At 52.0% G+C, this 22,571-nt stretch overlaps 2 protein-coding genes across 3 annotated transcripts; both read left to right on the plus strand.

The window, feature by feature from the left end:
* Nucleotides 1–4,271: 4,271 nt before the first annotated feature.
* On the plus strand, nt 4,272–7,431 carry LOC141940072 (C-type natriuretic peptide 1-like). Of its 2 annotated transcripts, none has more exons than XM_074860858.1 (2): nt 4,272–4,320; nt 6,744–7,431. In XM_074860858.1, the coding sequence occupies exon 2, from the start codon at nt 6,744–6,746 to the stop codon at nt 7,014–7,016; it is 273 nt and encodes a 90-aa protein (XP_074716959.1). In that variant the 5' UTR covers nt 4,272–4,320; the 3' UTR covers nt 7,017–7,431. The 2 variants fall into 2 exon arrangements, with proteins under 2 accessions (XP_074716959.1, XP_074716958.1); XM_074860857.1 differs by lacking the exon at nt 4,272–4,320 and adding an exon at nt 5,198–5,296.
* Nucleotides 7,432–9,249: 1,818 nt separating this feature from the next.
* Nucleotides 9,250–13,715, plus strand: GAPDH (glyceraldehyde-3-phosphate dehydrogenase). Its single transcript, XM_074854262.1, has 12 exons — nt 9,250–9,351; nt 9,762–9,805; nt 10,400–10,499; nt 10,730–10,836; nt 10,921–11,011; nt 11,171–11,286; nt 11,404–11,485; nt 11,632–11,783; nt 11,897–11,975; nt 12,200–12,283; nt 12,413–12,510; nt 13,415–13,715. The coding sequence occupies exons 2-12, from the start codon at nt 9,783–9,785 to the stop codon at nt 13,482–13,484; spliced, it is 1,002 nt and encodes a 333-aa protein (XP_074710363.1). The 5' UTR covers nt 9,250–9,351; nt 9,762–9,782; the 3' UTR covers nt 13,485–13,715.
* Nucleotides 13,716–22,571: the final 8,856 nt, after the last annotated feature.

The raw sequence follows: 22,571 nt of genomic DNA on the forward strand, positions 1-22,571 counted from the left end.
GTCGTCTTCTGTTGTCTCAACTACCCCATAATATGACAGTGCTTTAAATGAGGACAAAATGGAAGTTACGCATCAGGCTAAAGCAATTCCAATCCTGACTTTTGATATCTCCACAAAGAAAGGCAGTGGTGAACATAGCTGCCAGGTTTGCCCTGGCTTTGTAGATGAAAACAAGCTGCTCTGATAAAAAAAAAAAAAAAAAATCTTTGGAAGAAAGTCTTTCTAAGAGCCAAACTAACCACCAAGTACCAAATGCTCATTCCCTCCCCCCTTTGCACGTGGTTGTAAGTATACCATTCAGCTCCTCTTAACGTGGGACCAATACGATTTTGCTGGGTTTAGGCCCTTTTGTTTGATCTTTTTGAAGCTCCTGCCCTGCAAGAGGGGAAGTAACCTGCATCTTTTTCTTGTACAGATATCTTCAAAGAAGAGTTGAGGGATTTGGGGGGTGAGGGAAGAGGAAGAATAGCTGCCTTAGACTATAGTGAGAGTACAACAGAGAATATGCAAAGTGAGTAGGAAAAAAATACAACTGTTTTTTTAAAAAATGTAAAAACAAATATAAAAATTTCAGAATTATCTTTGCCTAACTCTGATTTGCTCAAGTTACCAAGTATACTGGTAACGTTGGTTGTCTCACTGTGCTTTTTGGAATGTATTTACTGCCAATCCAATTATGTTTCAAATAAGTCTGACACTTAAGCTCTTTCCTTCCAGGAATGCCACATCAGTGTTCAAGTCAGTCCTGGCACTCCTTGGACTGCCATGTGAACACGAAGTGCCCTAAATCTGAATTTGTGTTAATCACATAAACAACCTTTAACCTCCTGTCTCACAGGCAAATTGGCATTTGTCCCAGAGCTATTAGTACAGAATTATTTCCTCTTACCTGTGAGTTGCCTAGAAAGCAGACTGGGTGCTAGCTGGGCAGGAAGCAGGTTCCTGTGGATCTTCTGCGTTCTCTGTCTGAGGATCTACCAAGTTCCTCCCAGCTGTCGTGGTTACCCTTGTTTTGCCACTAAGTAGATCCTGCTGCTCAGTTCTCCTCCAGCCTGGGCTGCATAAGTAGCGATAAAAGACTACTGTAGCTTATTTTGATACCTATTAAAAAAAAAAAAAAAAAGCATTAGGAATGGTTGGACTAGATAATCTTCAAGGCCTTTTCCAACCTTGATGATTCTGTGATTGAATTGCCTTGACCTGGGCATACGGTTTTGAATGTCACTACCTGAATGGACATATAAGCATGTTGGATGCTTATAGAAACAAGTAGATGAGGGAATGATGGGGTGATGGGTGTATTTACTGGGCTGGGACATCTGGGCCAAACACCACACTCGAGTCCTAGGACTCAGGGGAAAGATCTGCCCGATTGCCATCACTGGTGTAACAGCCAGATACCAGTATAGACACCCTCCCCAACTCCACAGCACCCCAGTAAGAACAGGACAATCGTGTGAAATACAAAGATCAGAAAGCTGCAGCAATATTGTCCCCCTCTCCCATCCTTCCTGATAAAACAGCGAAGGCTACGGGATACAGAGGCAGCAGCTACAGCATTAACAGTAAACACGACACACAGTCGTGCATCCTGTACGTGATTCCCCCACCGCCGCCCACAGGGTATGTCACTCACAGATGGGAATGCAAGAAAAAGGACAGCATATATGGATTTCTCCCCAGGCTGAGACTTTACAAGTCTGTGCAGTAAATCTTGCGTATATGTGAGATAATATGTTGACAATCCTGCGGTGAGGGAGATAGGAACGGATGGGTGGAGAAAGCAAGGTGGCCATAAAACTAAGCCTTGGCTTACCTTCAGGCCATGCTTTTCCACTAGAAGTAGTTAAACTTTTTCCTTCAGGAGAGCCGCGCAGCCGCCTTTCCGAGACGGGAGGGAGGTTTGGCAGTCAATGGACTGACACAGGGGCTCCTTCACTGCTTTGCAGTCTGTCTTCTGCTCTGTCCTGGGCACAGCTCTGCCCAGCCAAAGGAGAGGAGAAGGTCAGTGAGCCAGAGCTCCTGTTGGTCCCTTTCTGCAGGCTGTTGAGTGGAGCATCCCCCTCTTCTTGCTGGCCTCTCCTGGTATTAGAGAAGTTCATAATCCTGTGTCACGGACAAAGGAAGTCCTGCAGAAAGATGAAGCAGAAACCAAGAGGGGTTTGGACAGCTACACAGTGGCTGCTGCCTTAAGCAGCTGGTTGCTGCCCTTCTCTTCCTTGCAAGCAGCTGTGACGGTGGCTGTTGTGATGACCAGGAATTGCGACTGAAGGAGTAATCCCGCTCCCTCGCTTCTGAGGCAGTGGGATGACTCAGTGCCAAGATCAGTGGTTGGACTAGATGATCTCCAAGGTCTTTTCCAACCTAGATGATTCTGTGATTCAGGGGGGTTTCCATTCTCTGAGGACCTCCTGACCACGGTGGGCTCCAAATGTCTGCACGTGGTACCAGTGGAATGATGTGAATATCGTCCTTGCTGCTAGAGCCTGCAGCAACCCTCAGCCCTTTCCATCACCGTGGGCCAAGGGGTGTTCCCCCAGGGTACTTCACCCAGTCCCTAGTCCCCCCCACTCAACTGGAGTTGCCTTGCTCCTTTCCTTTTTAAGCAACTGTTTGTAAAAGACTGATGGTGATTCAGCAGGACACCACTTTTCTGGTTGTCTTGCAAGCTCTAGAATCAGTGCCCCAGCATCAGAGGGGGAAGGGTTTTTATAGAGGAAACTTGTTAGCACCAGAGAGGAAAGAAGGACAATAACCTATTTGAGTCTGAGAAAACTGGGGCAACTGGGGACTCGTTGTCTGCCAAAGCCTTTTCATTTCACAGTCATTGTCAGGGCATGTCAGGGCGACTATTCAGTTCTACCGCAGTCCCAGCAAGGATCTGGGGCACAGAGCAGTTTCACAGCACCTGAGTCATTGAACACCTGCAATTTATCGAGGCCTTGCCGGATTTGCAAATTTGCAAGAAAATGTGCAAATCTTCTACAGTCTCTGAAGTTTCTTGCTTGGTATGGGGCAGTGATGACTCCTCCCCTCTTGTTAGCATGAGCTTTTGCTGGACCCAAGGAGGGGACCTGTCACTTGAGAGCTCAGTGTCTGGCCATCCCTGCAGGGCTCACTGCGTGCAAGTGGGCTGGAATTTGGAGCAGTTACAAACACATTTCTGGCATTCTTGCAGTATGGGGGCCACCACATTCAAGGGATGCCAGATCAAACCTCTACTACATTTCATACCAAAAAGAAAGCGTTGTTGCTTTTATACTTACCTTTTCCTCAGGAAAGCTGACTCCCGGAATAGGTGTGTTCAACCTGAGATGCATCTGTTTGCAGGGAGCACAAATGCTCTAGCAGACTGACTCAGCTACTTCTGGATGGTCTAATGTGACCAGAAAGTACAGAACAGCATCCCCTGAGACATCTTTCGTGTGGGATGAACACGTGCTCGCTTCCCATCCTCCTTCCTCTCTTCCCTACCCCTGTGAAACTTCCATGCTGCAAAGCTCCACACCCGACCGCATCCAGCCCACATTTGCGCACAGGCACGCACGAACAGCACGTCCCAGGACTCTCCAGCAGTCACCTGTGCTTTGTATTCAAAAAGCTGGTGCGAACGCAATCCTGTTGCCTAGAAAATGTCTCTTTCTTTTTACTTTTTTTTTTTTGCTGGCATGTCCTGGGAAGCTGGTCCAGCCATGGGGTGACAGGGGACTGCCAGACAAGATCACCAGAGCCTTGCTCTGGAACCAGCACCACGCATGGGGCGCAGGTATCAGGTGGAGCCGACCTACTTGGATGTCCCCACCTGTGCAAAGTCTCTCCTGCTTCCAGCATCAGTGCTCCAGAGCAAAGCCCCACACTCACTTTCCATGGACTGGATGCAAAAGGGTTCGTAAAACTTTCTGGCTCCTTCAGCAGTAAAGAAAGGGACCCACAAATCTGCATCGGCAGGTGCAAAATGCTGGGAGGGAAGGAGGGAAAGACAGGGCAAATATCTGAACTGTGACTTTTGTTATCTCTGCAAAATACTTTTTTTTCTAATTTTCTTCTTTCCTTAAAAAAAGAAACCAAAAAACAAAAGTAGGTAGCAAAACACTGCACATCAAGTTTTGACCCAATTGCTTTGTGCAACAGCACTGAAGAAAGAGAAGTTTAAGGTGTTATTAAACTCACCCAGCACACCCACTACTAATCCTGTAGCGGGGTACAGTCCCCCCCATTCCTCTTCCCTGACAAACTTTCCTGATTAGTTTCTGTCTTCGCACCCAGGCTGACTTCTGCACCCTGATCTCCAAACAGTGACCTCATTGCCTTGTTCAACTGGTGAGAAACTACAGTAAAATGGGAGAGGTAAACAAAGGGGGGGGAACTAATGGCCAGAAGATTTAGGAGGTAGGAATCTGCTCCTTGCTGTCCCGCTTCCATTGTGCGCCTGAGCTTGAGAAAGTGCAAGCTGAGCCTCGACGAGCTCTTTTCTGTGCCGGTTCCTCTGGAAACTCAGCCCAGCTCGCCAGATGGTGACTCAGGACAACCGGCCCGCAAGTTATATGCCCGCTACTACTAGACCCAGGCTCCTGTCACCACTACAAATCCTGTAGAGTTAGTGCTGGAATTCACACACCTTCTGCAGCAAGAGCTCTTCATTCCCAGGCCAACCGGCTCACTAAGGTATAAATATTAGAAGCGAAAGCCTGTGTTGTCATAGAGCTGAATTTGTGTCAGCTCCGTGCAGCCAGCAGCGTGCCTACCGCTAGCTGAGCTGTAGTTCCTGCTCACACTGATTAGAGAAATAGCATTAACAGCAGCCTAGGAGGAGTATCTTCAATATTACTATGCATGCAGCCTTCAATAGCCTCGTTTGGGACGTGTTTCAAAGTGTCACCCCATTCCTGACCCTGACAGATACCTCCAGGTCCTGGCCAGCAGCAGCTCAACTCCCATTTGTCTTCCCAGACACTCAGTAAACACCTTTGTGTCCTTTTTCTTTAGAGGAAGGGGTCTTGCTGAGCTCACCCTGAAATATATCACCCTAGACAAAAGGGCTGAAAGGTTAAGGAGCTCCAGGGGGTAGTTCAGCAGAGAGCTGGGGGCCTGGCCCCTGCCAGAACCAAAGCTATAAAGGCAAAGAGGGGCGAGGGACGGCATCTGACACGGATGCTGCAGGTCCCGCCTCACCTCCCACTAGCCCTGGGATAAGAAGATGCTGAGGCTCCAGTCGTGGCCTTGCTCACTTTTCCTCCTCTTAGTTCTGCTCTCTGCCAGCGCTCAGACTGTGTCCTTACCGGGACAGAGGCTACAGGTAGGAGGGACTGGGAGAAAGCTGAGGGAGGTTTCAGGAGTGGAGGGGCAATTTTGGGAGGTTGTGTTTGAACCTGGAATGAGTGGCGGTCCCAAATTCCAGCTACTGGAGGCTGCTGTCTGTTCTCACTGCTCCCTCCCCTTCAGTCCAACAGCCTCAGCTCTAGGGTGACTGCATCTTTATAACCCAGCCCCCAAGGAGCACTGGCATTACGAGACAGCAGATAGACAAAAGCCTTTCAGTGCTCTCTGGTCCGGGGCAGGATGCCTGTGCGACTCCCCACGTTGCCTGCAGAGGCTTTTAATGGTAAAGAGACTGGTCCTGTCTAACTCTGCCCTGGGTCAGCAGCCACCAGAAATTACAGTCGTGTCCCTCATCATGTTCAGTGCCTGGTTCTGATGTTTCAGAAGGTGCTTGCTGTTAGACCAGGATTTTCATTCCTAAATTCAGTACTAGCCCCCAGTAGCCCCTCTTTAAGGCCAAGATCCCCTGCCAGGATGCCAGCTAAGATGTACTTCACTTAGTAAATCTTTTATCTTCAGCAACTACAGCAATAATACTTTCGGCTTTCAAATCTACCCACCTTCCTCTTACCTGAGCCCTATCACCTTGCCTTCGCGTCACCCTGGGAAAGCCACGGGGAAGTAGTTAGGACGTGAACTAAAATCACAAGACTGATCCTGCTTGACTCACCGCTTTCACTCCTCGCTGAAGATGCCCGTGTCCGCTTCAGTTAACTCGCTACCGCAAAGAGCTGCACAAAGACATCTCCAGCCTTAGCTCAGCACCCACGTGAGGGACAGATGTGGAATGGCTGCCGCAGGCTGCTTCCCTGGGCAGCCATGCCATGCCTCCAATGCACCTCCCAACCCTTGTCTCCTCACAGCCAGAGGCTGCCAGCAGTCCCAGGGGTGTACAATCAGCGCCCGCCTGCACAGATAACCTAGAGGATTCCCAGCAGACGGGGAGTCCCCCTTCCTCACCCCTGCTCTGCTGCTGCCTCCTCTTCATCTTTAGCAGCAGGTATTCAGGGCAGGCCTGTCCTCCCCACCAGCCCTCTGGAAAAAAAAGAAATGCCACACAACAGCCTGAGCACACAGAGGGGCTCAGCATCAGCAAAAGGAGCAAGGACTGAAGCCTTCCAAGTGTTGGGGGGGAGCAGTTTGACAAGAGCAGGGCAATCTGCACACAGGCAGATGCTCAAAGCAGTTGCCTGCCTGCTGTTTTGGACAGCAAAATCATTTCAGGCTGCAAGAGCTGCTGGTCTAGGCCTTCCCTGTGTCCAGATGCAATGTCACAGGCACAGTGCCTGCGTGCAGGCACCATTTTATGTCCTGGCCAAGCCCTCAGAAAGGTGTGGGCAGTGGGGTACAAGGGGGTACAAGGCCTATCGCCCGGAACGCAGGCAGCTCTGCTCTCACCCCCCTCTCCTCTCTGTTTACCCCAGATGCTCCTTTCCCAGTTGCTGCCCCTGGAGCCCAAGTCCACGCTGGCCGAAGAGGACACGAAGGAGGGGTCCGGCTTTGGCCCTCAGTTGCTCTCCTCCACCCTCCCCTTCCTCCCGGCAGGGGCTAGAGCTGCCCGTCCCTCTCTCTGGCGCAAGACCCTCACCAGTCATAAGTGGGCACTGCCTGGAGATTGGGCCTGGAAGGCCGTGCCCAGGGGCTGCTTTGGGCTGAAACTGGACCGGATTGGGACCTTCAGCGGTTTGGGGTGTTAGCCTTGGAGGGGCTCTGAGGTGAGAGGGCCAGCAGCGAGGGCTCGAACGAGTGGGCAGGGAAGAATGGGAGACCTGAGAGCACGGATGGTGGGGAGGATCAGGGCTGAGGGGATGGAGGCCACCACCTGCCTGCAGCCGGGGCCGAGGCTGAGACGCGGGACCACCCGTGCTACCGGGGGCCCAGCTGGGGCTGCGAGAGCAGCCGCTGGGAGGCTCACCAGCCCCGCTTCTCCGCAGCCAGAGGAGACCCGGCTGCCCACAGCACCAGCTCAGGAACCGGCACGGCGTGCTGCCTGCAGCTGAAGCGTGGAAGCTCCTGCCTTGAAGGAGAGCGGTGGTGGCGGGGAAGCGGCGTGGCGGTACGAGGAGGAGGACCCCTGCTCCACCGGCAGCCCCCTCCCTCCTCTCCGTGCTTGAGGACTCGCTTGTTAATTAAACAGAGCTGTACTAATTTCCGCATCCAAGCCTCCGCAAGAGCCCGTGGCTGCCGCCTGGGGCTGGGGGGCTGGCAGCGGGGGGCAGGCTGGGCGATGGCGGCAGAGCCCGCTGCCCCCGGCCTCCACGCGTGGGGGCCATGTTGGGTGCACGCCGCCATTCCGGGTGGGCCGGGCGGCACGTGCGGTTGCAGCGCGGTGCTGTGGCAGCAGGGGGGCGGCGGGGGGGGGGGGGGGGAGGCAGGACGAATGGACGGCGGGCAAGATATCGACCGGTCACAGGGGCAGAAGGGCCGCGTTGGCTCATCCCGGCCGCACTCTGCCCCCCGGCACAGGACACCCAGCGCTGCGGTGTTTGCCAAGCAAACACAGGGGCCTCCTGTTTGTGCAGAAGCTGGCCCTGAGAGCCCCCCCCAGGCTCTTGGCGGGCTGCAGCTGGGGCACCGTGAACCCCGGCGCAGGCTTGCACCCCTCCAGCCCCACTACTGAACCATGCGAGCCATCATCCCCTGGCCTTTAAGAAAAGGTCGTAACCTTGGCTGGGTCTAAACATAGCCGCTGGCCCCTCGGCAGCACCGGGAATAGCAGCGGTATAAGGAGAGTTGGGTTACGTTCCAGCTGTGTGACCCCCCCTCTGTCCCCCGCCCTGGTACCTGCATGGCTCTCCCAGCCTGCTTTTCCTTCCTCATCCTCAAATCCCTGCCGGAGCCCTGCTCAGCCGAGCAGCTGGAGGGACAGCCCTGCTCCTACCACCCCCCATCTGCATCCCACACCTTCCTCCGTGTCCCCCTCCCCAAGGGAGGGAGGCTTTCGGGCACCTGGGCTGCGCAAACCCTGCCGAGCCAAGCTGGGGGGACGCAGCCCGGCACGGCTCAGGCGAGGGAGCCCAGCATGGGGAGGTGATGAGCCGGGCAGCAGCGGCAGCCATGCCGGGAGTGCTCCCTTCTCGCAGGCAGCCGGTGAAGGCGGGATGAGGCAGCCGACGGAAGGCCGGCGGCCGGGCAGGATTTCCGCCATCACGTCCCGCGGGTAGCGGCGGTGCCGCAGTGCCTCATTAAGATGGTGCTCACGCTGCGGAGCGTGGCCTGTCCACGGCCCCAGCCACAGCCCGCCTGGCTAAACCCACCCAGGGGAGCCAAAGGCAAGCGGGGGGAGTCCCCACACTGGGGGTGAGAGACCCCCCAGCCCGCACGTACTGCCTCCCAGCGCGGGGGGGAATGAATGGGAGATGCTTGGGGACCCTCGGGGGTGCCCCCAGTATCTCTGCAGCCACGTTGGGGGGGGGGCAGGCGGGCTGGGAGAGGGGCGCAGGTTGCAGCCGGGGTGTGTGTGTGTGTGTGTGTGGGGGGTGTTTCTCCTTTGTTACCAGGTGAAGGCAGCACACGCCATTCCCCGCGGCGCTGGCGACAGCGAGCCCCGAGGAAGCAGCCCCTCACCGGCCATCACCGGGGGGCGAAGCGGCGGGGGGAAGAAGCGGCGCAGGGGGGGGGGGGGGGGGCGGCCGTTCCCGCCTCCCCAGGCAAGGACCCCGCCGCCCCTCCCCGCCCTGGGGAACACCTCCCCGCCGCAGGGCGAGGACCCGGCTTCCTCCGGGAGCTGGGGGGGGGGGGGGGGGGCGGTGGTGTCGGAGGGAAGGTGCAGTGCGCACCCCCCGCCCCACGGGGCACGGCGGCGGGGACCCCTTCCCCCCCCAACTCCCGGCGCGGGGCCTTTGTTGGGGGGGGGGGGGGAGGCAGCCGCACCCGCAGCGCGGGCGCACGTAGCCCGGCCCCGCCCCCGCGCTCCCATTGGCCGGCGGCGCGGCGGGGCGGGGCCCAGCCCGTCCCCTCCGCGGGTATAAAAGGCGGCGGAGCGGCGCTGCGCCACCTCCTCACTGCGCGGCGGGCGGTTCACGGCGGCAGGTAACGGGCGGCGGGAGGCGTGGGGGGGCCGGGGCGCGGACACGCGGGGACCCCACGCCACCCCCACCCACCCGGGGGAGGAGGGGCGTGAGGCGGGGGTGGCGGGCGGCAGCCCCCGGGCGGAGCGGGGCCGCGTGGCGGCGGGCACAAAGGCAGCGCAGGGGCGAGCGTCGCAAAATGGCGGGGTGAGGGGGTCGGTGAGGCGCTTGTGGGGCGGGCGGGGGAGGCTGCCTGAGGGGTGGGGGGAGATCGTCTGGGGGGCGGGTTCTGAGCGCGTCCGCCCCCTTCCCTCTTCCCTCCCCACCCCCCCCCACCCCACCCCCCCCCCCCCCGCGTTAATGGTGCCCGCGGTGGGGGGGCGGTGGCCAGTTTCCCGCTCCCCGCGCCTCACCGGACGTTTCTGCCCGCAGGAACACCCCGAAGAGACGAAGATGGTGAAAGTCGGAGTCAATGGGTGAGTGAGCCCGGGGCAGGGCTGCGGCACCGGGAGGTGCCGTGGGGGGGAGGATGAGGGAAGGGGGAGACAAGGTCGCCTCAAGGGCGCGGGGGGGGGATGGGGGAGGGATGGTCCTGCTCCACCGTCGCCCCCCGTGCTGGGCTGAGGGGCTGGGGCAGGGCGAGCTGCTGAGTCACTTCCCCCTGCAGATTCGGGGTGACTCACCCCGGAAGCGCCACTGCTGCACGCTTGCCCCGGCCACCCCCCCCACCCCCCCTGGGGGGTTCCCGCACCCCGCCGGCGGGCTGCGGCCCCCCCCCACCCCCCCGAAAGGTCGCCCGGTGGATCGTGTGTCGGCGGCGGCCCTGGTGGGATGTGACCTTCTCCCACCGGGCTGAGGAGTAACTGGATCCCCGGGGGCCCTCAGTAAATTTAGAGCTTGACCTTTCCGGTGCGAGGGTCGCTCTTAATCTTTAACCGAGGTGCATCAGCCTTTGGACGTGGCTGCTGGGCAGGAGGCGGTGGATGATGATCCTGAAGCAAGGCAGCAGGCCATGCCCAGCCCGGCGGCTTTGCTGTGGCTCCTCCTCACCGGTGTCTGTCTCTCCCCAGATTTGGCCGCATCGGCCGCCTGGTCACCCGGGCTGCCATCCTCTCTGGCAAAGTCCAAGTGGTGGCCATCAACGATCCCTTCATTGATCTGAACTACATGGTGAGTTCCTTTGCAGTGCCTCCTCCAGGCCTCGCTGAGTAGGACTCCTCTGGCTCTGTTCTAGTAGCTTCCCAGGAAAAGAGGTGTGGGGCTGGGAGGTTCGGCAGAGCCACTTCCAGTTGGACAAGGTCACCGGGGAGGTGGGGAGCTGAGACTGCGGCATAGGCAGCGTGAGGCTTGGGATGATGGCAGCTGGGGTGTCTGACCTTCCCCCTTTCTCCCCTTGCTAGGTTTACATGTTCAAATATGACTCTACTCACGGTCACTTCCGGGGCACTGTCAAGGCTGAGAATGGGAAACTCGTGATTAACGGGAATGCTATCACCATCTTCCAGGAGTAAGTAGTTCTCCCTTTTGCCCCTTCGGAGAATGAAAGCAAGTGCCTTGCAGCGCAGCTCGTAACAGTTTTGTCCCTCCTCAGGCGTGACCCCAGCAACATCAAGTGGGGAGATGCTGGTGCTGAATATGTTGTGGAGTCCACTGGTGTCTTTACCACCATGGAGAAGGCTGGGGTGAGTGTGGCACACGGAAGGGATGCTGCTGCTCCTGCCTGGAGGGTGCATCACGAGTGCACGGAGCTGCTTGAGATGGGGCTGGGAGGAGAGGAGGTTGTCTGAAGAAGTGAGGTGTTGGAGGGATTCTGGGTTATCTAATCTTCTCTTTTTTTCCAGGCTCACCTGAAGGGTGGTGCTAAGCGTGTGATCATCTCTGCCCCCTCGGCTGATGCTCCTATGTTTGTGATGGGTGTCAACCATGACAAGTATGACAAGTCTCTGAAAATTGTCAGGTAAGGAGAGAGGAAGATTCTCCCTGGCCCGGAGTTCTTACCAGCTATGTGGGCTCTCATCTCACCTTTGTAGATGTGTTGCCTCTGGCTGATGAGCCTTCCTCTCTCTTTCCCCAGCAATGCTTCTTGCACTACTAACTGCCTGGCGCCCTTGGCCAAGGTCATCCATGACAACTTTGGCATCGTGGAGGGTCTTATGGTAGGTCTGGAGCTTGCTGCTCAGGAGGGTGCCCTTTCCCCAGGTCCCCTCATGTGAGGAAAAGCATCTGTACTCCCTGTGTCCCTTGAGATGCTTTTTCTGGAGAGCACTGGCTGTGTCCTTACCCCTGTGCTCTGTTTCCCCAGACCACTGTCCACGCCATCACAGCCACACAGAAGACGGTGGATGGGCCATCTGGGAAGCTGTGGAGGGATGGCAGAGGCGCTGCCCAGAACATTATCCCAGCATCTACTGGGGCTGCTAAGGCTGTGGGAAAAGTCATCCCTGAGCTCAATGGGTGAGTGTTGGCCCTTCTCGGTTGTCAGGAGGCCGCAGCCAGTGCCTGCCCAACTTGGACCCATTCCAGAGGGGTGCTGGGTGCTGCTCCCTGCTGACTTACGTCTCTCACAGGAAACTTACTGGAATGGCTTTCCGTGTGCCAACCCCCAATGTCTCTGTTGTGGACTTGACCTGCCGTCTGGAAAAACCAGTAAGTGGTGTGGGCAATGCCCTAACAACCTCCAGACCTGCCCCTGCTTCTTCTAAACTTCTCCTTTTTACCTGGAATTGCCCTCTCTGCATCCATCTCTTCCCTAAGATTTGATCTTCATGAAAATAGCACCTGCCATGATGCTCCCATGTGTCTCTGCTCCCTCCCCCCAGTGGACATTTTGTGTGAGTTGGGATCTAACCATCTTAAATTTCTCCTCTCAGGCCAAGTATGATGACATCAAGAGGGTAGTGAAGGCTGCTGCTGATGGGCCCCTGAAGGGCATCCTGGCATACACAGAGGACCAGGTAAGTAAATCTTGGTGGTCTTTGGCGCTCACCTCATTTTTCTGGTGGTAGCAGCCTTCCTGGGGTCCTGGTTTGGACACTTTGGTTCAGGCTGTGGGTAACCTGTTAACAATTTCCATTCTGTTCCAGGTTGTCTCCTGTGACTTCAATGGTGACAGCCATTCCTCCACCTTTGATGCGGGTGCTGGCATTGCGCTGAACGACCATTTTGTCAAGCTGGTTTCCTGGTAGGCACAGCCAGAGGGGTGAGGGGGGGGAGGCTATGGAGTCAGGGCTGGCACAGACTTGTCCTGTACATCGCTGCCGGCTGGCGATGCGGGGTGATATGTCCCTGCTGAGTAGGGTGGCTCTGACATGTAACTCTGGAGAGAGATTGCATCTTCCCTGAAATGACTGTAGCTTTCTCCTTCCCCTCCTGGAGAGTGGATGGTGAAACAAAGACATTGACTCAACAGTAAAGTTTCTTTACTGTTAAGCAGGTATTCTTTATTAGCAGTGCTGGGGTTGCCCTGGGGATTCTCCACCATAAGGGCTCCCAGGAATTAGCAAGGGACATCAGTTTACATACACACAAATCATATATATTAGTTAGATCTCCTAGAAAGGGGTGTCTTATGATAATGAGTTCCTGGAATTAGTTTACGTAGTCTGAGCATGCGTAGTGGAAAATAGGGTGAGGGTCTTTACTGTGAAGTAAAGTCCAGGTGCCTCCTTCCTAAATCAGCAGAATCATCCTCCCTATAACAGGGTCTCTGTGTCTCTTTGTTCGAGCCCCCCTTATCTTAGTTTTCCCATTCTAGGAGTTGCCCAAGTGTCCACTGAAGGCCTTGAGTCTGCTATCAGTGATTTACGTAGGGACCCTGACGAGCATTTCAATCTTACCTAAATAGACAAAGGGGCCTAAGGAAACAGTTGAGGAGTCAGGAGTCCTTGAGAAACAAATGAAGCAAAACACGAGCAAAGCTTTCATACATCAATTTAGTCTTAATAATTGTCAAATTCCTTTGTTTGAGCCCTTTCATTCCCTTCCAATGGGAAGTTGTTGTGTGGGATGGACCAGAGGAGCAGGAACAACGGTGGAAGGGGATGCAAACGGGTTGGTCCTGAGAGTGCTTGTGTTTCCGTCCCCAGGTATGATAACGAGTACGGATACAGCAACCGCGTCGTGGACTTGATGGTCCACATGGCATCCAAGGAGTGAGCCGAGCACACAGCCCCCCTGCTGCCTAGGGAAGCAGGACTCTCCTCCGCCGGAGCCCCTGCCCTTTTCACCACCGCTTAGCTCTGTGTCCTGCAGTGAGAGGCCAGTTCTGTTCCCTTGTCTCCCCCACTCCTCCAACTTCTCCCCGAGCCTGGGGGAGGTGGAGAGGCTGATAGAAACTGATCTGTTTGTGTACCACCTTACATCAATAAAAGTGATCACCATCTGAAATGCCTCGGCTGTCTCTCAGTGGGAAAGGGAAGAAAGTCGGGGAGGTGTAATGAGTGAGTGGAGGTGCTGGCTTTAACGTGGGCCTTGCAAAGAACAGTTGGTGCCTGTCCCCGTGCTGATGGGGTGGTGAGCTACGCCTGACAGATGCGAGAGGCCAGACTCCAGCCCGCAGGCCAAAATAAGGTGTGGTGCAGGGCTGCCCTTGCAGAACTGCTGCCTGGTGGAGTTGGAAGGCAGCTCTGCTGCTCTGTCCACCTTCTGCCTTTCTGGATTTGCTTGTCAGATGGGTGTATGCAGAATAAAATGCTGAGCAGATGACTTTTTTTGCGTTTGGTTTGGCAAAGGAGTGCAAGAAACAGGAATTATTTCTCCTTGCCTTAGTAGAAATGTTACAGGGAGGATTTTTTTTTCATTTGCTTTTACCTCTTCAAATGAATCAACTTGCCCTAGAGGAAATGGCTGCCTTGGGACGTGTTGGGAGGCCAGTGTTACCATGGTGCTAGTTAGTCTTAATTCTGGCTTAATTCTAGGTGGAAGGAGGGGCAGTTACAGTTAAGCTCCTGAGCGGCAAATCTCTGCAAGGTGAGTGTCAGCCCTTGGTAACTGTCACCTCCTGGAGGCACGAATGCTGCCACACAGGGGCTGAGCCTTCCGTGACCTGTGAGCGCTGGGGTAGATAAACCAAAATTGTGTGTCCCCCTGACTTTTAGCAGCTCAATTTACTGTCTCTGGGGTGATGTGTCATTCTCACCCCGGCAGGCAGGGTTGGAGCTGTTGTCCGGGCCCCAGCTGCTTCAGACCCTGATCTGGAGCAAAGACTTAAGCTGGAGGCCTTAAGCTCCCAGGATCAAGGTATGCTGGACACAGTTTCCCAGAGCCGCTTATCTCCAGCGGTTGGGCTGCGTAAAAATTAAATGTTTACCGGACTAGAGGGCAATGACTCAAAGTTGCTTTGTGAAGAGGAGAAGGTTGAATAACCTGCCTCTGGATAGCAGTTGGGGCTAAGCAGCTTTAGACCTGGACCAGAGCAATACCTGGCTTAGCCCACAAATGGCCCTGTGGGAGCTTTAGGTAACTCTGGAGTTAAATGGGAGCTGCCTGATGCTGGGTCTAATTAGAGGCAGCCCTCCTGTGGAGCTGGGTTTGCTGGGGAGAGGTGTAGCCTGCAGGCCTGTTGGGTTTACAAATGAGTCTTGGGTTGGTCCCATCCTGTCCTCAATTGCTGCGCTTGGGTGCTTTGAATGGCTGTCCTGTGCACTGCTGCCTGTGTATTTGTGTGCGTGCCAGTGAGCGTCTTGCTAGATCATCTGGAAGTGCAGAGAAGCTACTGAAACACTTTGTTGGATGTCTGTTTTCCTATGTAAAACAAAGATATTTTTCAGCTGGGTTTAAAGTAGGAACATTTCAGAGTCACCTTTTTCCTCTATGTTTCCTGAGCAAGATAAGTCTGCCTGAAACTTCACCTAGAGCAAACAACTTTTCTTATTTAACAAGAAAGAGCCCTATCCAACCTGAGATCAAATTGCTGTGGGAATGAGCAAATTCATACAACCTGGGCGGGTGGGGTGAAGGAAGAGTACCTGCTCTCAGACTAACAATTGCTGGGAATGTTTCAGATAAAGGCTCGCTGTGTTTTAAAATACTCTTTCAATCGTTTACAATCTTGCTTGAAATTCCTGGAAAAAATATGGTAGCTAGGTGAGGCGAGCCAGGAATCACGGAAATTAAAACAGAGTTGCTCCTGTATGGAAACAGGGAGAGCGAGTGTGGCAAACGAGTCATGCAGCCTCTGGACCGCCTGAAGGGCTTGGTTTCCTCTCTCCTAAATTCCTGAAAAAGCACAGCTCTTCTAAATCCTCATTTTGCATCCAGACACTGTGCCTGCAGATGGCACCACAGCAAGGCCCCTCCGGACAGATGGAAAAGCCAGCTCAGCGGCCAGCCTGGCCAAGAACTACAACCCTGCCCTAAATTTTTTTTTTCAATTTGAAAAATTGACATATATGACTGCAGCTGGCATTGGGATAAAGATGGGAGATCTGCTGTGGCAGCTGCTTCTCTCTCTGGAGAAGGTTTTTCTCCTAAGTAGGGGAGATCTAGGATTGCTCTTAAAGCATTTCCAAGGAAAACTGATAGAAATGGTTGGTCAGGGAAGGCAGGCGGTCAGACAGACATAAAGAGGCAAAGGAGCTAAAAGCAATTGTGCCACTCTGCCAGGGCAAACTGGCTCCAAGAGCAGCTACGATAAGCCAGAATCCATCCTGGTTTATGAACACCTTGCTAGGGGAAGGTATAGAAAGTCACTGATCCTGGCCAAAGGCTCGACTCTGCCTTCCTCAGCTGGCCAGCACCAGGGCTGGCCGTGCTGGGCTGTCGTGGGAGAGGGATACACCTCAGAGACGGGATCACTCCTTTGCAGGGCTGTGCTGACACAAAGCACTCTGGCCCACCCACAGGACAACTTCTCTGATGGGCAGCCAGCCATTTCTAGGGGTGGTAAGCTGCACCTTTTGTTTTCTTTTTTAAGACAGAGGAAATTCAAATGATACTGAGGTATGGTAATTAGCAATGGTGTTACAGGAAAATTCCCTTTTATGGCAACTTTGAATGTTTAGAGAAATTATTTTATACTTCATTTGCACACACTACCAGCCATGCATTGCTCCCCTGAGAAATGGCTAGTTGTCCTCAGACCACCTTCTTCTCAAGATGTCAGCACGAAGCTTCAGCATTAAGGAAGATGCCATGTAGCGAAAAACATCTTGAGCAGATGTGAAAACTTGCTTGGAAAAAAAAAAAATCACACCAAAGTGTAACAAAATGTGCATAAGCACAGTAAAAAAAGTCTTGGATGTTTAAAATACACTCTGTCCACTTCTGAAGTAATGACTTTGAGCAAAGCAATCAACAAGATCTGTGCGAGGAAGAGGAGACACAGGTCTCTGATAGGAAAGACTATGACACAAGGCATATATTGCACAGCCGTGTAAGATAAACATCTTAAATGATAATGTTCCAAACTCCTTTGTAACAGATGACATTCACAAAATGCACGTTCACCGCTCACTTAAACTCAGGGTAGGCAAACACCTCTGTGGACACCAGCAGTACTGGCAGAAAGCAGGCGTTTCACCAAAAACAAGCTGCCTACCTTTGGGCAATTGTACTGTATACACACTGCAAAAAAAAAAAAATTTGTTATTTACTCTTCTGAGCTGAATGTAGTTTCTTACTACAGGACAGCTAACTACCCTCCATCATCTTATCTTACTATAGAAGTGTTATCTGCAGGGAGTTTTTCTCAATTAAGTGTTCCTAGAAGGAACAGTAGTACTGAGTTATACTTTACCGAACGAGATTTGAAAAGGCAGCCCTCAAAAAGCCGAAACCGTAGTCAAATGAAAATGGACAAAAAAACTCATAAGCACTAGCAAATCAAACTTAAGAGCCTAAAAAAAGGCAGATTTTTAGGAAACGATGTGCCAAATAGAAAAGGTAGTATGAAAACATTTTTCAAATGCATCTTGGAGGCAAAAAAGCTGCCAAAAAGCTGTAAGATGGCATCACTTAGGGATGCTAAGGCTGTGGCAGAAAAGTAAAACTGTTGTTTTGCCATCAGAGGAGCTTTGTTTCCTCAGCAGCGATGAGATGAAGCCACTGTTGCAAACCGAAGTATCAGGACTTGAGAACACGTGCGTGACATGAAGGGCAGCAAATCCTCAGTACCAGGTGCCAGACTCAGTTGGTCTCCAGTATGAAATGGGTGAACAGGTAATTGTGCTGTAAGTAATTCACCACTGCATCAGCCTCCCCACTTAATGAAACACAAATGGCTGTAGGAAAAAGCAGACCGGCAAAACCTTTCAAAGAACCTGAACTGCCCCAGGACAGGGAAAACCACCCTTTCCAGACTGAGAGAACTAGTGGGAAGGCTGGTGGTGACTGAGAGAGAAGGTGGGAGGGACCAGGGTCTGAGGACATCTGCCCCAGGGTCATTCCCATTCAACACCTTCAGAACAATTCGGAGCATAGGGCACCAAATTTTGCTGATTATGCAAAATGATGCAGGACACTCAACACTGGAAATGTGCAGCAGGATCTTGTGACCAAGCAACTGGGTTATTGAAATGGTGGGTGAAATTCAAGGTTGCTAAAGGAGAAGTAATTCATGTAGTGGAGGGGCCAACTCTGACATTGCAGGTCTCAAAGCTCTCCTGTAACGTTGCCCAACTCCACCAAACAGGCCAGCAACCTTTGTTGGCCTTGCTCTGAGACCTGGGATAGAAAAAAACTAAGTAGTTTGTAATGTCTGTAATGGCCATCTTTTCAGTTACCAAGCTGGGTACTGGTTTAGGTGCTGGACCCCAAGCAGACACTGAAATCTCACTGAATGCGCATGGCCTCCAGCTTCCCCATCTCCTCAGACTCCTAGTATGCCTTTCTCAGCTTGACTAAACTGCCATCTAGACCATCATCACGAACTGACTTTAGGCACTGGGCAAAAATGCTCACGCATTTTTTTTTGGTTTTTTTTTTTAAGGAGCAAAATAACTAAACTTTTCACTCTCAAAACATTTTTCTCCAGCCTGGAATCATGGTTAGGGGTCTTTGCTCCATCTACTCCGACTTACAGTGCAAAGCAGGACAAAGCACACCAATGTCACACGGGGATAAAAGATATTTAAAGATGCCATCAGCTTCAGCGTCTGTCTGAGAACTCGAGATTGCTTGTGAGCCCTGCCCTCTAAGTCCTTCCAGCCCTCCTGTTGTCCTGGGGATGGTTAGTCACTCGTATTTCTTTGCTTTTAGATCTGTCTGTGCTTAAATATTGGCTATGTACGTATGGCAACAGAACCTATGTTTTGACTCTATTTAAAAATATATTTTAATGCCTCTTTGCATTTTTGACTAAGATATTTACTCCTTTTGAGAGTCTGTATCACTTCTACGTATAAAAATGGTGTCAGCTTTGTCTGTCAGTTCCTTGTCCCTCCATAGATCTGTGCAGGTTTTTTTCCATTCCTTTGGGATTTCTACCCTCCTCCCTTCTCTACTGGTTTCTCATTGGTGTTCATACATGGCCTGTCAGACTAATCACTGACGTCATTTGTTCACCCGTCCACACAGTCTTTTTTAAATGTCTTCCCCCATGCATTTAAAAATTGACATCAGCAAACCATGGATTTCAGCAGCCAACGCTTTTTCGTCACGGCTGAGGTTAGAGCGCTTTGCAGAACACCATTTGCAGGAACGCGGCAACAGCGCTGTGCTTTTTTTTTTTCCAGCATCCCTTACTCCATCTCCCCAAGCAGCCTCAGGCTTTGCGCAGTGGCTTGTTCACTGTTACAGCACCCCATGCACCTCTACGTTAGCATTCTCTAGGGCATCTGTGCCTGGAAATGCAGAAGTGTTTATTCTGAGAAGATCCTGTCAAGGATCCTCCTTAATTGCTAATGGCCTGGAAAGTGCTTCATCATTCCCCTCTGACCACATTCTGCTCTTTCCAAATACAGAACAGACGTATCTGGTGAGTACTTCTCTTTTTTTGCCTTTTTTTTTTTTTCAATTTCAGCCAAGAAAAAGGGTTTATATTACTGCTAGGATTGATTTTTCTTTAAATATAACTAGAACAACTTGTTAGTGTCCTTAGGCATCCAGCTGTTGTTATTTTTTTCTTGAGGTGATATGAGTTGCTGAAGACTTTTTTTATACAGCTGAGTTAGTTTGTTGTCCCTCCCTTCCTTTTCCTCCCACCCAGGGCTGCTGCAGTTGTTACAAGGTTTATTTTTTATTAATTAAGGTCAGGCTTTATTATTATTTTTATTAGTTATTCTAAGTACTATTGTCACATGGTCACTGATTCAAGGAAGTAGTTTACTGAAAGCTATCTTCTCATGCATAATAAATCACAGGTTTTTTGATAACTGGAAAAACTCTCTTCTTTCCAAAGATCTTCCACTTAATCATACTTTTTAAATACTTCCCCTAAACAATTTCACTGTAAGAAAAAGCTGCAGAACACCATGCAGTTCTCCGTTACAGCATTTCTGTTCTGGGTGATGTCTTGATTTGTTTCTCAGCTGATGCCTTGTCTTTAGGCAACCATGAATCCTAACCCCGTCTTCATCTGTCACAAGGACATCTAAAATTATTCCCTTACTTGGACATGCCATCATTTGTAAGTTGATGAGAAACTCTCCGTAGCACAGCATATTCTTCAGTATCCCCAGCCAAAGTCTTGCATGACAACATAATTTTCCTTCTCACACAAAGCAGAGAGGTAATCACCACGTTTTGTTTGGGGCTTCAGGAGTATATAAAAGACTCTTCAATGCTTTGATGAAACTGTGTGTCAGAGCATGTTGTTTGGCTGTTAGCTCTAGAGCGGATGTGACTTCTAGCACATCTTCCAACTCCAATTCACAACTGCTCTTGCCTATTCCACTTCTACCCAGTGGGTTAGGTGGGTGAGCTAGCAGTTCTACAATGTCACTATGAAGATTAAAAATATCAATTAACCACATCTCTTCCTACCCTGAGAACTTCTATTTCCTCTTGCACCTGGTCCAGATGCAGTCTGCTGTCAAAGCTGAAAATGCTGCCTCTCCTCATCTGCTGTGGTGTTGGTTCAGCTTAGTCATGATGTGTTTTTGTGGCTGCTTGAGCTCCTTTTCCATATTGTTACCTTAGTACTGTCCCAGCTCTTATAGCTGCTCTCCAAGCTATGAAATCTATACCCCCCCTCTACCAGCGGACCTACAGCATCCTCTCCTTATTCCTGTCCCAACAGAAAGTGTCCCAAGCATTTAGAAAATTCACATCTAAACCACCTCTCATAGTCTCATACACCCAATGGAAGATTCTCAGTGGTGACTGGGCTTCCCTAAAGCTGTCTGCAGCCCATCCAGCTCTCCATGCTGTCTCACTGTCGCGCTCAGCATCAATCGCCATGCATAGGGGCTTGCCAGGTGTCTTCAGGAGCCTGTCCATGCATCATCCAGGTGCATCTCCAAGGAGACAGCACTCCACTGTGTTCTGCATTAATTCTGACCTCTCCTCTCAAAAGGAGGTTTCTTACCTGTAACCAGATTATTTGACATACTTGATCATCATGTGCAAGTTCAGGAACAACTCTGTGCCACAGGTACCTGTGATAGCAATAACCATAAACATATAAAGAATATGGCCTTCTTGAGAACAAACGAAGCTTTTGCAGCAGAGGTACAAGGCTTAGGAAAGCCAAGCTCAAATCCAGAAACAAGAATAACTTCCCATGCAGCTTTGACTTCTCCTACCTCTTGGCTAAGAAACAAGATAAACAGAAGAATAAACAGGTTACCTGGGAATCAAAAGCTGCTGCAGCAAAGGCTGTCAACATCGTATTTAGGTCCCTCTAAAGAATCCTGAAACAGGGAAAAGCTAACTCACACAAAGCTGAGTTGTGTGGGACACGTGACAAAGCGCCTACAGCAGAAGGGTGCTGGGTGGAAAATACAGAACCTTAACTGAACGGACAGACAAGTCAGACTCTTTCAGCTCTGAGATACAATCTAAAATAGATGGGATCCAAGAATAGGTGAAGGGAGGGAGCACCCTTGCTTAACACAGGGAAGATCTGGTCTACTTAGTGGTTAGGTTGACTCAACCCTCTCTAGAGCCAGTAAGAACATCCCACATCGATGCGGTGAGGTGCAAGGAGGGTGATGCTCCCCGCTGTCTCTATGGGAAAATCTGGTAGTCTTCATCAAGAAACTCAGTGGGCCTGGTCTCAGAGCTACTAACAGAGCCAGACAGGGTCTCCAAGGATGAGAGCTCACCTTTCAGATGAGTCCCAGGGAACTTCACTAGGGAAGGGGCAGGGGCAAGGCCACTCTGCATGCCACAGGATCAGAAGCGCCGCTGAAGTCCCTTGCCAAGAGGCTGATCTCAGCACAGGGAGCACGGAGCACAGCAGCCACAGCAGAGAACTGCACCTCTCACCCCAGCTCAAAGGCTGATTGTGTCCCTCAGCACCTCACAAGTGGGTCTGTCCCAGCCCAGGGACAACTCTTGCCTCAAGGTTGGGTTTTTGTGCCACTCCCACTGCTGATATAGAAGTTGTGCCTGTCCTCACCTAGACAGAAAAGTTCAAATGTTGGGGAGGGAGAAGACAGAGCAATCACTAGCACGTTTCCAGACTGCCCGAGCAAGTCTCCACCAACAGGGACTTCTGTAGGGTGGGGAAGCTGAACCAACATGCCTAAATATTCAATGGGAGGACCTCACTGCCAATCCAGAGAGACATGATCATGGAGGTCAACCAGAGAGCAGCCACAGTCCCAAGACAGATGCTGACAGAGGAACGGTCTGGATGCATCCTGCCATGGAACCCCATTCAGTAAGACACATCCGTGCTTGGACTGTACTTGGGCAACAAACATTCACATGAATGCATGGACACCAAGTGAGGTAGGACTTTGTCCCCTGCATGCCAAGGCCTGCCCTGGTGCACTAAGAACCATACTAGACTCAGCTGCAACATGCTCACAGGTGAGCACAGTCAGCTGGAATGACTAACTGACCTGTTCCTCCAAAGTTCATTTCATCAATTCATCATCTTGGTCAAGAATAGGAAAAGGCACACTCCACCTGCAGCCAAGCTGCCCCTACAACTAAGTCTTTCAGAGTTTAGGCCAAAGATTTTGGAATGGGCTGGGGTCTAAGGGTAAATGAGATACGATTATTTCCTTTGAGATGAATGCGGACCAGCAGATGTTCAAAAACCTGGGTCTTCGCTAGACAATTTCTTCTGATATTGCTTCCTGAGCAGACACTGCCGAGAGGTGTCCTGGAAAAGGGATGAGGTTAGGGACACGA

The sequence above is a fragment of the Strix uralensis genome, chromosome 2, assembly GCF_047716275.1.
Source record: "Strix uralensis isolate ZFMK-TIS-50842 chromosome 2, bStrUra1, whole genome shotgun sequence".
Lineage (NCBI taxonomy): Eukaryota > Metazoa > Chordata > Aves > Strigiformes > Strigidae > Strix > Strix uralensis.